The sequence below is a fragment of the Pseudophryne corroboree genome, chromosome 9, assembly GCF_028390025.1.
Source record: "Pseudophryne corroboree isolate aPseCor3 chromosome 9, aPseCor3.hap2, whole genome shotgun sequence".
In the NCBI taxonomy this organism is placed as follows: Eukaryota; Metazoa; Chordata; class Amphibia; order Anura; family Myobatrachidae; genus Pseudophryne; species Pseudophryne corroboree.
In genome coordinates this window covers 110,641,505-110,659,541 of record NC_086452.1, presented here as the reverse complement: position 1 = coordinate 110,659,541, position 18,037 = coordinate 110,641,505, and the positions used below count along the sequence as shown (strand labels likewise).

Sequence of the window (18,037 nt, the reverse complement as noted above, 5' to 3'; positions counted from 1 at the left end):
ATTATATTTTAAAAAATATATAAATATTAGTTGAAAATCCTAATAGACAAACCAAGTACCTAATCCCTTCTAATATAAATAGATATGCTATTAGCAATAAAAAAAACACACAAAAAAAACATGTTTTAATTTTTTTTTATTAGATTCCGCCAGCAAAGTGAGGCGAAATGAAATTGACGAATTTGCTGTCGAAAAGCACTGTTGTCGAATCGACATTTTTCAATTGAATATACTTTTGTCGAAAAGCCGCATTTTTACCATTGCAGACATGTCGAATTTGTGAACTGTCGAATTTCAAAAAGTCGAATCTGAAAAGTCCGTTTTTTTGTCGAAAAGTACTGTATTGCATTGTCGAATTATTATTTTTTGTCGAAAATGCCCCGTTTTTCGACATTTTCGGCAATTCGACCGCAATTGCATATACCCCTATGAGAGGGAATTCAATGGAATGCAACTTTGCTAAGCTTTCGGTATGAGTGCTTGGAGTTATTTAATTGTCCGCAATACGCCCAGCACCTAAGTCTGGAGATGCAGTTTGACATGACTAATGACCGGGGCTAAACTACATTTTGAGACTTAAGTGTAGGGCGCAATGCTGTTAGCGACTAGCCCCAAGGCCTACCTCCGGCCACTCATCCACGGAGTTTTAACAAACTCCCGTTCAATGAAAGGTCACACTGTCCTGGGTATCACCAAGTCTGATTATTTAGTTTAGCACAGCGTTTACCCTCTATGAATTCAGAACTAGGGAGGCCAATCCCGGGATCGGCGAGATCCCGGGATTTAGGCCCCAAAACGACTGAGATTCAGTCCTGGGATTAGAAGCTCCAATGCTGGGGATTGAGGGATCAGTGTTTAGCGTCCTCAGGACGCTGCCCGGCTTCCTCTTCCCGATTCCCCAGCGCAGCGTGACGTGCATGAGAGGTCACAATGCGCCGCTGGGAGAGAGAAGATGAGACTTCCAATCCGCCCGCGATATATGGTGAGTTGTGTGTGGGGCAAGGGGGCGGCCAAATAGGGGAAAGCCGCCATTTTCAAGCCCGATACCTGGGATTGAAAAAATGGCCCAGGATTGGCCTCCCTATTTAGAACCCTGTCATGTTTTGAAGACACTAGGAATGTTTGGCACATAGTCTATTATGACACTACCTATATTTGTTGACTGTTTTATTAATAAACTCCCTTTTGTATTTCAGAATATGCTCTTTCAAAAAGCTTTTAATTCCCAGCAGTTGGTTCACATCACAGTGATAAACCTATTCCAGCTGCACCATCTACGTAGTTTTGGCACTGAGGTGGAGCAGCAGAGCTTTAGCTCAGAAGAGGACCTGTGCTGGTCTCAGCTTCTGGCTCTCTTCAGTGAGTGTTGCTGGTGATGATGACTATGATGAATGTGTTATTTGTAAATGAGAAGTGTGAATTCCTAATGCGTTCATAAGGCTTAATAGGCTCGGTTTAGTCTTTAGTTGCTATCATTTTAACATATACCCCTAAAAATAAAAATCTGGCAGCAAAAATCTGTTTTGGCTGATGGAAAAACAATCCTTTGCCACAACTGTGAGTTGGCAAATCATTTGTTATAGACGTGAAATAACCTGATTCCTTTATATGGAATGTGTGTACTTGTTTGTGTGTATATCTAATAAAACCATACAAATTTCTGTGTCGTGTGTAACATTCATAACATGAGTCATTGTGATTATTCTGGCACAGTGTCGTTCCTGGGCGTCCTTTGCAGATGCCGCTTAAAGACCCTTCACTGTGACGAAACAACCTGTGCCGATCCCCTTCCTGCTATCAAGGTGTCGCTGGACTGGATGAAGCTGCGTCCCAGTGTATTCCAGGAGACCGATGTGGAAGAAAGAAAATAGTGAGTGGGACAATCGCCGATTGGCGAGTCACTTTACTTGTTGGGTACAGAAGAAAAAAATTAATTTGTGGAAGATAAATAGTAAGAAATAGTATCTAACGCCAACCGTGGGAACTTTGAATTGCTGTAGCAGTTTGACTCAGTATTTCGATATTGAGTTTGGGATTTAAGGCCTCTACTTAGAAACTGATGTATTCATGCATAAAGAGCACGTGCACGTGTGGGTACTCTCATACAGTTCTCCATCTAATTCACCTGTTTCTGCCACTTTAAAGTTTTGGCAATCTGAAATGCTTGGACACACACTCGGGTGCTGATACAGAATTGCACATGAGTCTTTTTTTTGTACAGAGCACACACTTTCAAGGGTATACCAGTTGCAACCCCACTTGAAACTGAATGGATGTAACAGACTTTCATACATAATCTAAGTTTAGTCACAATTTCTGAGTATCTTTAGCAGAGATCCTTCTAAATTCAGAGCTTTTGCACCACATTTGGGACTGGTGCAAATGCTCAGTGGTAACAATGACTATTTGAAGTAGCTTATTGCATAGGACACAAAGATGTTCAGTTCCATCTATGGTTCAGTATCCGCATTTAAGGCCTTATTCAGGTTTGTTAGCAAACCAGAAGAGCACACTAATGGGCAAAACCATGCTGCACTGCAGGTGGGGCAGATATAACGTGCAGAGAGAGTTAGATTTGGGTGGGGTTTGTTCCAACTGAAATTTAAATTGCAGTGTAAAAATAAAGAAGTTTGTATTTACCCTGCACAGAAACAATTTAACACGCTCCGATCTAAATTTCTCTGCACATGTTACATCTGCCCCACCTGCAGTGCAACATGGTTTTACCCATTCGTGTGCTTTTTTGGTTTGCTAACAAACCTGAATAACCCCCTTAGTTCCATGCACACAGGGCAAGTACAGTTACGTGTTTCTTTGATCCAGATCCTCCGTGGTTATCTTTGTGTGTTGAATAAAAAGTGAAGCTCACATGGCTTTCTTATTCAAAGGTAATTACACAACCGCACTCCAATAGATCTGCCTTAAGGGGGGTACTCGCGGAGCGATCGCTACTTAAAATCTAAGCAATCTGACTAGATTGCTTAGATTTTAAGCCTGATTGCTCCGTGTGTACCCCCTACAGCGATAGCGATGCGCAGCCCTGCGCATCGCTATCGCTGGTGCTAATCTAGCGGGTCGCTCATTTCACCCGCTGGGTGAAATGAGCGCCCCCCCTTCTCCCCTCGCACGCTCAGCACACATCGCGCTGTGCTGAGCGGCGGGAGAGATGTGTGCTGAGCGGTTCGCTCAGTACACATCTCTCCCGCATCGGCTGGTGAGTACTGGCCTTTACTGTCACTCACAGATCTTCCTTTCTCTAACATCCTAGTGGATGCTGGGGACTCCGTAAGGACCATGGGGAATAGACGGGCTCCGCAGGAGACAGGGCACTCTAAGAAAGAATTAGGACTACTGGTGTGCACTGGCACCTCCCTCTATGCCCCTCCTCCAGACCTCAGTTAGAATCTGTGCCCGGACGGAGCTGGGTGCATTTTAGTGAGCTCTCCTGAGCTTGCTAATAAAGTATTTTGTTAGGATTTTTTATTTTCAGAGAGATCTGCTGGCAACAGACTCTCTGCTACGTGGGACTGAGGGTAGAGAAGCAAACCTACTAACTGCGGATAGGTCGTGCTTCTTAGGCTACTGGACACCATTAGCTCCAGAGGGATCGAACACAGGAACTCACCCTTGGTTGTCCGATCCCGGAGCCGCGCCGCCATCCCCCTCGCAGAGCCAGAAGACAGAAGCCGACGAGAGAAGCAAGAAGACTTCAAAATCGGCGGCAGAAGACTCCTGTCTTCATATGCGCTGGGGTATGTGCTGGCATACTCTCTCTCTGTCTCTCCAAAAGGCCTTGTGGGGGTTCTGTCCTCAAATAGAGCATCCCCTGTGTGTGTGGTGTCGGTACGATTGTGTCGACATGTTTGACGAGGAAGGCTATGTGGAAGCAGAGCAGGTGCAAATGAATGTGGGGTCGCCGCCGACACCTGATTGGATGGATATGTGGAAGGTGTTAAATGATCATGTAAACTCCTTGCATAAAAGGTTGGATAAAGCTGAAGCCTTGGGACAGTCAGGGTCTCAACCCATGCCTGATCCTACAGCGCAGAGGCCGTCAGGGTCTCAGAAGCGCCCACGATCCCAGATTGTTGACACAGATATCGACACGGATTCTGACTCCAGTGTCGATGGCGATGATGCAAAGTTGCAGCCTAAAATGGCTAAAGCCATCCGCTACATGATTATAGCAATGAAGGATGTATTGCACATTTCAGAGGGAAACCCGGTCCCTGACAAGAGGGTTTATATGTTTGGGGAAAAAAGGCAAGAAGTGACTTTTCCCCCTTCACATGAGTTAAATGAGTTATGTGAAAAAGCTTGGGATTCTCCCGATAGGAAAGTGCAGATTTCCAAACGGTTACTTATGGCGTATCCTTTCCCGCCAACGGACAGGTTACGCTGGGAATCCTCCCCTAGGGTAGACAAAGCTTTGACACGCTTATCTAAGAAGGTGGCCCTGCCGTCACAGGATACGGCCTCCCTAAAAGATCCTGCGGATAGGAAGCAGGAAGGTATCCTGAAGTCCGTTTATACACATTCAGGTACCCTACTGAGGCCGGCAATTGCGTCGGCCTGGATGTGTAGTGCTATAGCAGCATGGACAGATACTCTGTCTGAAGAACTTGATACCTTGGACAAGGATACTATATTACTGACCCTGGGGCATATAAAAGACGCTGTCCTATATATGAGGGATGCCCAGAGAGACCTTTGCCTACTGGGCTCTAGAATAAATGCAATGTCAATTTCTGCCAGAAGGGTCCTGTGGACTGCAATGGACAGGTGATGCCGACTCAAAAAAGCACACGGAGGTTTTACCTTATAAGGGTGAGGAATTGTTTGGGGACGGTCTCTCGGACCTAGTTTCCACAGCTACGGCTGGGAAGTCAAATTTTTTTGCCATATATTCCCTCACAGCCTAAGAAAGCACCGTTATTACCAAATGCAGTCCTTTCGATCGCACAGAGGCAAGAAAGTCCGAGGTGCGTCTTTTCTTGCCAGAGGCAGGGGTAGAGGAAAGAAGCTGCACAATACAGCTAGTTCCCAGGAACAGAAGTCCTCCCCGGCTTCCACAAAATCCACCGCATGACGCTGGGGCTCCACAGGTGGAGCCAGGAGCGGTGGGGGCGCGTCTCCGAAATTTCAGCCACCAGTGGGTTCGCTCACAGGTGGATCCCTGGGCTATACAGATTGTGTCTCAGGGATACAAGCTGGAATTCGAAGTGATGCCCCCTCACCGTTACCTCAAATCGGCCCTGCCAGCTTCCCCCATAGAAAGGGAAGTATTGTTAGCGGCAATTCACAAATTATATCTCCAGCAGGTGGTGGTACAGGTTCCCCTCCCTCAACAGGGAAGGGGTTACTATTCCACAATGTTTGTGGTTCCGAAACCGGACGGTTCGGTCAGACCCATATTGAATTTAAAATCCCTGAACATTTACCTGAAAAGGTTCAAGTTCAAGATGGAATCGCTGAGAGCGGTCATTGCAAGCCTGGAAGAGGGGGATTTTATGGTGTCTCTGGACATAAAGGATGCTTACCTGCATGTCCCCATTTATCCACCTCATCAGGAGTACCTCAGATTTGTGGTACAGGACTGCCATTACCAATTCCAGACGTTGCCGTTTGGTCTGTCCACGGCACCGAGAATATTTACCAAGGTAATGGCGGAAATGATGGTGCTCCTGCGAAAGCAAGGAGTCACAATTATCCCATACTTGGACGATCTCCCTCATAAGGGCGAGGTCCAGAGAGCAGTTGCTGATCAGCGTAGCACATTCTCGGGAGGTGTTACAACAGCACGGCTGGATTCTGAATATTCCAAAGTCGCAGCTGATTCCTACGACGAGACTGCCCTTCCTGGGCATGATTCTGGACACAGACCAGAAGAAGGTGTTTCTCCCGGAGGAGAAGGCCCAGGAGCTCGTGACTCTGGTCAGAGACCTCTTAAAACCAAAACAGGTGTCGGTGCATCAATGCACGCGAGTCCTGGGAAAGATGGTGGCATCATACGAAGCCATTCCCTTCGGCAGGTTCCATGCGAGGATCTTTCAGTGGGCAGTGATCGCGCTGAGCCAAAAAAAAAGTGGGTCCCAGGGACCCCTCACATTTAAAAATTGGGGTCCTACCGGTCCTTTTCTGGGTCCCATTGGAATGAAGGTGCGTATTAATCTTAATTTTGTTTGGACACTACAAAAGTGTTGCAAGGTGGGGGGATGGGGCGACGATGCTGCTGGGCTGTGTAGCATGCAGGACCCCCTGCTCCAGAGGTATAACTAGACATTTTGGTGTCCTTAGGCAGAAAGTGAATTGGTGTTCCGCCTTCTAGAATGCAAAGCATAGGCGGTGCGCGCCGAAGGCGCGTTGCAAAATTTTAGGGGCGTGGCTTCATGGGGACAGGACGGGGCGTGACCACATAGTAATGCCGCTTATAAACTTTGCACCAGGTAGAACCTCCTATGCACAATGCGCCAGATAGAGCACGTTATACACTTTGCTCCAGGCACAGCACGTTATTATACACATTGCGCCAGGCAGAGCACGTCATTATACACATTGCGCCAGGCAGAGTACGTCATTATACACATTGCGCCAGGCAGAGTACGTCATTATACACATTGCGCCAGGCAGAGCACGTCATTATACACATTGCGCCAGGCAGAGCACGTCATTATACACATTGCGCCAGGCAGAGCACGTCATTATACACATTGCGCCAGGCAGAGCACGTCATTATACACATTGCGCCAGGCAGAGCACGTCATTATACACATTGCGCCAGGCAGAGCACGTCATTATACACATTGCGCCAGGCAGAGCACGTCATTATACACATTGCGCCAGGCAGAGCACGTCATTATACACATTGCGCCAGGCAGAGCACGTCATTATACACATTGCGCCAGGCAGAGCACGATACAGACAGACACATACTTATTATAAGTACACAAACATTGACACACATGTATACAAATGTATATATACAGACACAAACACAAGCTGCCCATCCCTGTTACCGGGTTGCTGGGTGCTGAGAATGGCAGGGGATCCATGACGATAAGGTCATAACCTGGGAGTAGCTGCAGATTAAGGATTTAGCCAGGAACAGAGCTCTTTCCACTCCGCATCTCCTGCTGCCCGCCCCCAGGTCCGAGCTCCATAGACACACTGCCTGACATGCTGTCCTGCCCCCGCCGCCAGGCAATCACTGCTCCGTTCTGGGTGCCGCTCTCTCTGTTGTGTCGGGCCGGCTGTGAGTGAGGGGAGGCGACAGCAATGTCTATCAGTGACCCGGGGCAGAGGCGGATTTAGATCTCATGGGGCCCTAAGCAAGATACCAATTTGAGTCCCCCTCCCACAAATAATCCATAGCACTGACAACCTGGGGGCCTAATTCAGACCTGTTTTCACACAGCAGACGATCAGGTCTGAACTGCGCATGCGCCGCCATCGCAGTGCGCTGGTGCATGCCAGACAGCCGTCGGCTGTCTCAACTCTGCGATTGCATCTGCCTGATTGATAGGCAGGCGGTCGCTGGGCGGGAGGGGGCGGTCTGGCGTCATGTGGCCGCCGTTTAGGGGGTGCGGTCCGGGCAACACAGGCGCGGGCGAACCGTTGGGGGGTGGGCCGCGTCAGCTGCGTGATCAGAGAATTGCGTATGTCCCTGTGTCCAAAGGGCGGACCCTTCAGAGAGAGAAGAAAGAGTGAGGTGGGGAAGGCGGCACATGCTACTACTGTACCTTAATCCAGTGGTTCTTGAACTTTCTTTGTTCATGGCACCCTTAGTGTCTCAAAATTTTTTGCGGCACCCCTAAGTGTCAGCAGGACTACACTCTGAAAAGCTATGCTTTTCGGAGCTAGGTACATAGGGGTAAGACCGTAGTCCCCATCTATAATGGGGACTGCGATCTGCAGCGCTAATTTGCCTTCTGCAGATTTTAGTGAAAACTTCTGCTTTGGCTAAAAGCACATAGCATCAATTGATAAAATGATGCTTACCTGCCATCCTCCGGTTTCACCATGTCGCTTCTGACCGCTTAACAGCAGGATTCAATCACCTTCAGCAGAAGATGAGGAGGAAGAAAGGGGATGGCAGGAGAAAGTGCAAGGCAAGAAAAATAGTGGTTTGTGGAGGGCACAGGGGAAAAGTGAGTGGTAAGAATAAATGGTAAAAGGTGGGGGTACAGATATAAAAGGAGTAATGAGCAGAGAAGAAAATAGAGGGACATCCGGTTATATTCTCTTCTTTGCCCATTACTCCTTTTATAAGATACAAACATGGGTATGGGGCAACATGAATACATATATTGAGGACTGGATGGGCATGGTGATATGCTTAATAATGGGGGAGGGGGGGGGGGGGGCATATAAAAAACACTGGGGCTTAGGGGAGGAGGCCTTGGTGACGCACACATTGGGGCCTGGGGATGACATGATTTCACAAATACACTGGCATGAGGGGGGGACATGGTGTCACACATTGGGGGGAGGAGTTCACACACACACATACAGGGTCCTGGGTGACAAACACACAGACACTGACACACACTGGGTCTTGGTGGGGAGGACATGGTGACACATACTGGGTCTTGGTGGGGAGGACATGGTGACACATACTGGGGACTTTGGAGGGACACATACTGGGTTACTAGGGCCTGTGGCACACACACTTGGGCAGGGGGGATAACACATACTTTAGCTGGGATTAGGGAAGTAAGCTGTACAGTGATTTATAAAGCTGGGGCAGAGCTGCATTGCAGAGCCTGTAACTCACTGCTGAAGGAGCTCATAATAGGGAGCGCAGCATGTGTAGAGGAGGAGCTGCGTTCCCTATGGAAATGACCAGGAGGACCATAGTGGCGTCGCTTCTATTGCCCCTGCCCCCATATTTTTCTGTTTCACAGCTGCCTTTAGGTAAAAGGGGAGGGAGGGGGGGCATGGGCAATCCATCACTGCAGGAGCCCACCTCCATTCCCCATTTGCCCTTGCAGCTTCCGCACCACCCATACCACTCCCCCACATGCAGGCACTCAGCACCGTTCACGAGCTGATTGGGCGGCGGCCCGCATCATGTCCCTTCCCCGCAGCCTACAGGCAGGAAACTACAGCAGTGATATTTGGAGACTGGGGAGGCGGAGCAGGCACCCAGCAGCTGTCACACTACATTCACTGCGCCGACAGTCTGCCGGGGCCTGCAATAATGCTTTTCTCTAACGTCCTAGTGGATGCTGGGGACTCCGTCAGGACCATGGGGAATAGCGGCTCCGCAGGAGACAGGGCACATCTAAAGAAAGCTTTTAGGATCACATGGTGTGTACTGGCTCCTCCCCCTATGACCCTCCTCCAAGCCTCAGTTAGGTTTTTGTGCCCGTCCGAGCAGGGTGCAATCTAGGTGGCTCTCCTAAAGAGCTGCTTAAAAAAAAAGTTTTTTTAGGTTTTAAATCTCAGTGAGTCCTGCTGGCAACAGGCTCACTGCATCGAGGGACTTAGGGGAGAGATTTTCAACTCACCTGCGTGCAGGATGGATTGGAGTCTTAGGCTACTGGACATAGCTTCAGAGGGAGTCGGAACACAGGTCATCCTGGGGTTCGTCCCGGAGCCGCGCCGCCGACTCCCCTTACAGATGCTGAAGATCGGAGGTCCGGAAACAGGCGGCAGAAGACTCTTCAGTCTTCATGAAGGTAGCGCACAGCACGGCAGCTGTGCGCCATTGTTGCTACACACTTCTCACTGACCAGTCACGGAGGGTGCAGGGCGCTGCTGGGGGCGCCCTGGGCAGCAATATTAAATACCTTTAGTGGCAAAGAATACATCACATATAGCCATTAAGGCTATATGTATGTATTTAACCCAGGCCAGATTTCTCAAAACCCGGGAGAAAGGCCCGCCGAAAAGGGGGCGGAGCTTATTCTCCTCAGCACTCAGCGCCATTTTCCTGCTCAGCTCCGCTGTGAGGAAGGCTCCCAGGACTCTCCCCTGCACTGCACTACAGAAACAGGGTAACAAAGAGAAGGGGGGCATAAATTGGCGATATTTATATATTAAAAGCGCTTATAACAAAAACAACACCTTTTAGGGTTGTTTATATACATTTATAGCGCTTTTGGTGTGTGCTGGCAAACTCTCCCTCTGTCTCCCCAAAGGGCTAAGGGGGTCCTGTCTTCGATTAGAGCATTCCCTGTGTGGCTGCTGTATGTCGGTACGTGTGTGTCGACATGTATGAGGACGATGTTGGTGTAGAGGCAGAGCAATTGCCGGTAATGGTGATGTCACCCCCTAGGGAGTCGACACCGGAATGGATGGCTTTAGTTATGGAATTACGTGATAATGTTAGTACATTACAAAAGTCAGTAGACTAAATGAGACGGCCGGAAAACCAGTCAGTACCGGCTCAGGCGTCTCAGACACCGTCAGGGGCTGTAAAACGTCCCTTACCTCAGTCAGTCGACACGGGTACCGACACAGATGAATCTAGTGTCGACGGTGAAGAAACAAACGTATTTTCCAACAGGGCCACACGTTATATGATCACGGCAATGAAGGAGGCTTTGCAGATCTGATACTGCTGGTACCTCAAAAAGGGGTATTATGTGGGGGGTGAAAAAACTACCTGTAGCTTTTCCAGAATCAGAGGAATTGAATGACGTGTGTGATGAAGCGTGGGTTAACCCAGATAGAAAACTGCTAATTTCTAAGAAGTTATTGGCATTATACCCTTTCCCACCAGAGGTTAGGACGCGCTGGGAAACACCCCCTAGGGTGGATAAGGCGCTCACACGTTTATCAAAGCAAGTGGCGTTGCCGTCTCCTGATACGGCCGCCCTCAAGGATCCAGCGGATAGGAGGCTGGAAACTACCCTGAAAAGTATATACACTCATACTGGTGTTATACTGCGACCGGCAATAGCCTCAGCCTGGATGTGCAGTGCTGGGGTAGTGTGGTTGGATTCCCTGACTGAAAATATTGATACCCTGGATAGGGACAGTATTTTATTGACTCTAGAGCAATTAAAGGATGCGTTTCTTTATATGCGAGATGCTCAGAGGGATATTTGTACTCTAGCATCAAGAGTAAGTGCGATGTCCATATCTGCCAGAAGAAGTTTATGGACGCGACAGTGGTCAGGTGATGCGGATTCCAAAAGGCATATGGAAGTATTGCCATATAAAGGAGAGGAATTATTTGGGGTCGGTCTATCGGATCTGGTGGCCACGGCAACTGCCGGCAAATCCACTTTTTTTACCTCAGACCCCCTCCCAACAGAAAAAGACACCGTCTTTTCAGCCGCAGTCCTTTCGCTCCTATAAAAACAAGCGAGCAAAAGGACAGTCTTATCTGCCGCGAGGCAGAGGAAAGGGTAAGAGAGGGCAGCAAGCAGCCCCTGCCCAGGACCAGAAGCCCGCCCCGGGTTCTACAAAGCCATCAGCATGACGCTGGGGCTTTACAAGCGGACTCAGGAGCGGTGGGGGGTCGACTAAAGATTTTCAGCAATCAGTGGGCTCGCTCACAGGTGGACCCGTGGATCCTGCAGATAGTATCTCAGGGTTACATGTTGGAGTTCGAAAGGTCTCCCCCTCGCCGGTTCCTAAAGTCTGCTTTACCAACGTCTCCCTCAGAAAGGACGACGGTATTGGAAGCCATTCACAAGCTGTATTCTCAGCAGGTGATAGTCAAGGTACCCCTCCTACATCAGGGAAAGGGGTATTATTCCACACTATTTGTGGTACCGAAGCCGGACGGTTCGGTAAGACCTATTCTAAATCTGAAATCCTTGAACCTGTACATACAGAAATTCAAGTTCAAGATGGAGTCACTCAGAGCAGTGATAGCGAATCTGGAAGAAGGGGACTTCATGGTGTCCCTGGACATAAAAGATGCTTATCTGCATGTCCCAATTTACCCCTCACACCAAGGGTATCTCAGGTTCGTGATACAAGACTGTCATTATCAGTTTCAAACGCTGCCGTTTGGTTTGTCCACGGCCCCTCGGGTCTTTACCAAGGTAATGACCGAAATGATGGTTCTTCTACGAAGAAAAGGCGTATTAATTATCCCTTACTTGGACGATCTCCTGATAAGGGCAAAGTCCAGAGAACAGCTGGAAGTCGGTGTAGCACTAACCCAAGTAGTGCTTCAGCAACACGGGTGGATTCTGAATCTTCCAAAATCTCAATTGACCCCGACAACACGTCTGCTGTTCCTGGGAATGATTCTGGACACTGTTCAGAAAAAGGTGTTTCTCCCGGAGGAGAAAGCAAGGGAGTTATCCGAACTGGTCAGGAACCTCCTAAAACCAGGAACTGTGTCAGTACATCAATGCACAAGAGTCCTGGGAAAGATGGTGGCTTCTTACGAAGCAATTCCATTCGGCAGATTCCATGCACGAACATTTCAGTGGGATCTGCTGGACAAATGGTCCGGATCGCATCTGCACATGCATCAGCGGATAACACTGTCACCAAGAACAAGGTTGTCTCTCCTGTGGTGGTTGCAGAGTGCCCATCTGTTAGAGGGCCGCAGGTTCGGCATACAGGACTGGGTCCTGGTGACTACGGATGCCAGCCTACGGGGCTGGGGAGCAGTCACACAGGGAAGAAACTTCCAGGGTGTATGGTCAGACCTGGAGACGTCTCTTCACATAAATATACTGGAGCTAAGAGCGATATACAATGCTCTAAGCTTGGCAAAACCGCTGCTTCAGGGTCAGCCGGTGTTGATCCAGTCGGACAACATCACGGCAGTCGCCCACGTAAACAGACAAGGCGGCACGAGAAGCAGAAGAGCAATGACAGAAGCTGCAAGGATTCTTCGCTGGGCGGAAAATCATGTCATAGCACTGTCAGCAGTGTTCATCCCGGGAGTGGACAACTGGGAAGCAGACTTCCTCAGCAGACACGACCTTCACCCGGGAGAGTGGGGACTTCATCCGGAAGTTTTCCACATGATTGTGAACCGTTGGGAAAAACCAAAGGTGGATATGATGGCGTCTCGCCTCAACAAAAAACTGGACAGATATTGCGCCAGGTCAAGAGACCCTCAGGCAATAGCTGTGGACGCTCTGGTAACACCATGGGTGTACCAGTCAGTGTATGTGTTTCCTCCTCTGCCTCTCATACCAAAGGTACTGAGAATTATTCGGAAAAGGGGAGTAAGAACAATACTAGTGGCTCCGGATTGGCCAAGAAGAACTTGGTATCCGGAACTTCAAGAGATGCTCACGGAGGATCCGTGGCCTCTACCTCTAAGAAGGGATCTGCTTCAGCAGGGACCTTGTATGTTCCAAGACTTACCGCGACTGCGTTTGACGGCATGGCGGTTGAACGCCGGATTCTAAAAGAAAAGGGCATTCCAGAGGAAGTTATTCCTACCTTGATTAAGGCTAGGAAGGAAGTGACCGCACAACATTATCACCGCATTTGGAGAAAATATGTTGCGTGGTGTGAAGCCAAGAAGGCCCCAACGGAAGAATTTCAATTGGGTCGATTCTTACATTTCCTGCAGGCAGGATTGTCTATGGGCCTCAAATTGGGGTCTATTAAAGTTCAAATTTCGGCCTTATCAATCTTCTTCCAGAAGGAATTGGCTTCAGTGCCTGAAGTACAAACTTTTGTCAAGGGTGTACTACATATACAGCCCCCGATTGTGCCCCCAGTGGCACCGTGGGATCTAAACGTAGTTTTGGATTTTCTCAAATCTCATTGGTTTGAGCCTCTCAAATCTGTAGATTTGAAGTATCTTACATGGAAAGTAACCATGCTACTGGCCCTGGCTTCAGCCAGGAGAGTTTCAGAGTTGGCGGCTTTATCGTACAAAAGCCCATATCTGATTTTCCATTCGGACAGGGCAGAACTGCGGACACGTCCTCATTTTCTCCCTAAGGTGGTTTCGGCTTTTCACTTGAACCAGCCTATTGTGGTGCCTGCGGCTACTAGCGACTTGGAGGACTCCAAGTTACTGGACGTTGTCAGAGCATTAAAAATATATATTTCAAGGACAGCTGGAGTCAGAAAATCTGACTCGTTGTTTATATTGTATGCACCCAACAAGATGGGTGCTCCTGCGTCTAAACAGACGATTGCGCGTTGGATCTGTAGCACAATCCAACTTGCACATTCTGTGGCAGGCCTGCCACAGCCTAAATCTGTAAAGGCCCACTCCACAAGGAAGGTGGGCTCATCTTGGGCGGCTGCCCGAGGGGTCTCGGCATTACAACTTTGCCGAGCAGCTACGTGGTCAGGGGAGAACACGTTTGTAAAATTTTACAAATTTGATACTCTGGCTAAGGAGGACCTGGAGTTCTCTCATTCGGTGCTGCAGAGTCATCCGCACTCTCCCGCCCGTTTGGGAGCTTTGGTATAATCCCCATGGTCCTGACGGAGTCCCCAGCATCCACTAGGACGTTAGAGAAAATAAGAATTTACTTACCGATAATTCTATTTCTCATAGTCCGTAGTGGATGCTGGGCGCCCATCCCAAGTGCGGATTGTCTGCAATACTTGTACATAGTTATTGTTACAAAAATCGGGTTATTATTATTGTTGTGAGCCATCTTTTCAGAGGCTACTTCGTTTATCATACTGTTAACTGGGTTCAGATCACAAGTTGTACGGTGTGATTGGTGTGGCTGGTATGAGTCTTACCCGGGATTCAAGATCCTTCCTTATTGTGTACGCTCGTCCGGGCACAGTACCTAACTGAGGCTTGGAGGAGGGTCATAGGGGGAGGAGCCAGTACACACCATGTGATCCTAAAAGCTTTCTTTAGATGTGCCCTGTCTCCTGCGGAGCCGCTATTCCCCATGGTCCTGACGGAGTCCCCAGCATCCACTACGGACTATGAGAAATAGAATTATCGGTAAGTAAATTCTTATTTAAACTGGCCTGTCAGTGGCCCGTGTACGGGCCCGAGGGGGGGCATCCTCCCTATCAATCGGCGGCAGCGCGCTCTCTCCATGTCCCCCGCTGTGAGGCGTCAGCTGAGAGCCAGTTATGAGTAAGCAGCGGAGAGATTTTACGGGACACTTGGGACCTGTCCGCCTCTGACCCAGGGTGACGGGGAGCTCACGGCAGCAATTGTAAGGAGACGGGGAGGCGGCACCAACCATGCTCCACCCTCCGTCTATCAGTGACCCGGGGGGGGGGGGGGGGGGGGGGGGGGGGGGGGGAGCTCCCGGCAGCGCAGCACCAATTGTAAGGGGAGGCAGCAGGAGGATTATTACACTGGCTGGTCGCGGTGTGCGGTGGTAATCACAGCGCGTCCTGTGGGACCCGCTGATTTTTGAAAACGGGGTCCCTTACTGCTTATAGCGCGTAAAATACGCGCTATAGCGAGTATTTGCGATCACTGGTGGGATCTGTTGGACAAGTGGTCCGGATCGCATCTTCAGATGCATCGGCTGATCACCCTATCCCCCAGGGCCAGGGTGTCTCTTCTGTGGTGGCTGCAGAGTGCTCACCTTCTCGAGGGCCGCAGGTTCGGCATACAGGACTGGGTCCTGGTGACCACGGATGCAAGCCTCCGAGGGTGGGGGGCAGTCACTCAGGGAAGAAACTTCCAAGGGCTGTGGTCAAGTCAGGAGGCTTGTCTGCACATCAATATCCTGGAACTAAGGGCCATATACAACGCCCTGAGTCAAGCGGAGCCTCTGCTTTGCAACCAACCGGTGCTGATTCAATCAGACAACATCACCGCAGTGGCTCATGTAAACCGCCAGGGCGGCACAAGAAGCAGGGTGGCGATGGCAGAAGCCACCAGGATTCTTCGTTGGGCGGAGAATCACGTGCAAGCACTGTCAGCAGTGTTCATTCCGGGAGTGGACAACTGGGAAGCAGACTTCCTCAGCAGGCACGACCTCCACCCGGGAGAGTGGGGACTTCATCAAGAAGTCTTCACACAGATTATAAATCGATGGGAACTGCCACAGGTGGACATGATGGCGTCACGCCTCAACAAAAAGCTACAAAAGTATTGCGCCAGGTCAAGAGACCCTCAGGCGATAGCTGTGGACGCACTAGTAACACCGTGGGTGTTCCAGTCGGTCTATGTGTTTCCTCCTCTTCCTCTCATACCCAAGGTGCTGAGAATCGTAAGAAAAAGAGGAGTGAGAACAATACTCATTGTTCTGGATTGGCCAAGAAGGACTTGGTACCCGGAACTGCAAGAAATGCTCACAGAGGACCCATGGCCTCTGCCTCTCAGACAGGATCTATTGCAACAGGGGCCCTGTCTGTTCCAAGACTTACCGCGGCTGCGTTTGACGGCATGGCGGTTGAACGCCGGATCCTAGCGGAAAAAGGCATTCCGGATGAAGTTATTCCTACGCTGATAAAGGCTAGGAAGGACGTGACGGTTAAACATTATCACCGTATATGGCGAAAATATGTTGCTTGGTGTGAGGCCAGGAAGGCCCCTACAGAGGAATTCCAGCTGGGCCGGTCCCTTCACTTCCTGCAGTCGGGAGTGACTATGGGCCTAAAATTAGGGTCCATAAAGGTCCAGATTTCGGCCCTATCCATTTTCTTTCAAAAGGAACTGGCTTCTCTTCCTGAGGTTCAGACGTTTGTAAAGGGAGTGCTGCATATTCAGCCCCCTTTTGTGCCACCAGTGGCACCTTGGGATCTTAACGTGGTGTTGAGTTTCCTGAAATCTCACTGGTTTGAGCCACTTAAGACCGTGGAGTTAATGTATCTCACTTGGAAAGTGGTCATGCTATTGGCCTTAGCTTCGGCTGGGCGTGTGTCAGAATTGGCGGCTTTGTCATGTAAAAGCCCCTATCTGGTTTTCCATATGGACAGGGCAGAATTACGGACTCGTCCCCAATTTCTGCCGAAGGTGGTGTCATCTTTTCATTTGAACCAACCTATTGTGTTGCCTGCGGCTACTCGTGGCTTGGAGGATTCCAAGTTACTAGATGTAGTCAGGGCTTTGAAGATTTATGTAGCCAGAACGGCTGGAGTCAGGAAAACTGACTCGCTGTTTATCCTGTATGCATCCAACAAGCTGGGTGCTCCTGCTTCAAAGCAAACTATTGCTCGCTGGATCTGTAACACGATTCAGCAGGCTCATTCTGCGGCTGGATTGCCGCATCCAAAATCTGTTAAAACCCATTCCACAAGGAAGGTGGGCTCTTCTTGGGCAGCTGCCCGAGGGGTCTCGGCATTACAGCTTTGCCGAGCAGCTACTTGGTCGGGTTCAAACACGTTTGCAAAATTCTACAAGTTTGATACCCTGGCTGAGGAGGACCTTGTGTTTGCTCATTCGGTGCTGCAGAGTCATCCGCACTCTCCCGCCCGTTTGGGAGCTTTGGTATAATCCCCATGGTCCTTACGGAGTCCCCAGCATCCACTATGACGTTGGAGAAAATAAGATTTTACTTACCGGTAAATCTATTTCTCGTAGTCCGTAGTGGATGCTGGGCGCCCGTCCCAAGTGCGGACTTTTTCTGCAATACTTGTATATAGTTATTGCTTAACTAAGGGTTATGTTATGTTTGCGTCAGGTTGTCTGATGCTCTGTTGTTGTCCATACTGTTAACTGGGTAAGTTATCACAAGTTATACGGTGTGATTGGTGTTGCTGGTATGAGTCTTACCCTGGATTCCAAAATCCTTTCCTTGTACTGTCAGCTCTTCTGGGCACAGTTTCCTTAACTGAGGTCTGGAGGAGGGACATAGAGGGAGGAGCCAGTGCACACCAGTAGTCCTAATTCTTTCTTAGAGTGCCCTGTCTCCTGCGGACCCAGTCTATTCCCCATGGTCCTTACGGAGTCCCCAGCATCCACTACGGACTACGAGAAATAGATTTACCGGTAAGTAAAATCTTATTTTTTTTCTTTGCTGCTTCTTGAACAGCTGGTCTTTGCTGGCATTCTGTGATTTGACGTTGAATGTTTTATCCTTCCTGCAGTGTGTGGCCGTGGCTGATTTCTCTGCTAAACAGCTTTCATGTGCTAGAGGAAGACCTGGCTGGTGCCAACTGTAAGTATCACTACTGTGCAGGCTGGGCTTAATTCATTGCGGTAGTGGATGTAGGTGTCACT

The 18,037-nt window shown here is 49.4% G+C and overlaps 1 protein-coding gene across 6 annotated transcripts in view; it reads left to right on the top strand.

The window, feature by feature from the left end:
- Positions 1-18,037, top strand: part of SMG7 (SMG7 nonsense mediated mRNA decay factor) — a 109,752-nt gene that overhangs the window by 19,532 nt on the left and 72,183 nt on the right. For all 6 annotated transcript variants that reach the window (XM_063939759.1, XM_063939758.1, XM_063939757.1 and 3 more), the window contains exons 8-10: positions 1,197-1,359; positions 1,714-1,870; positions 17,905-17,975. In XM_063939759.1, coding sequence (XP_063795829.1) covers positions 1,197-1,359; positions 1,714-1,870; positions 17,905-17,975 — 391 coding nt within the window. The remainder of the gene's footprint in view (positions 1-1,196; positions 1,360-1,713; positions 1,871-17,904; positions 17,976-18,037) is intronic.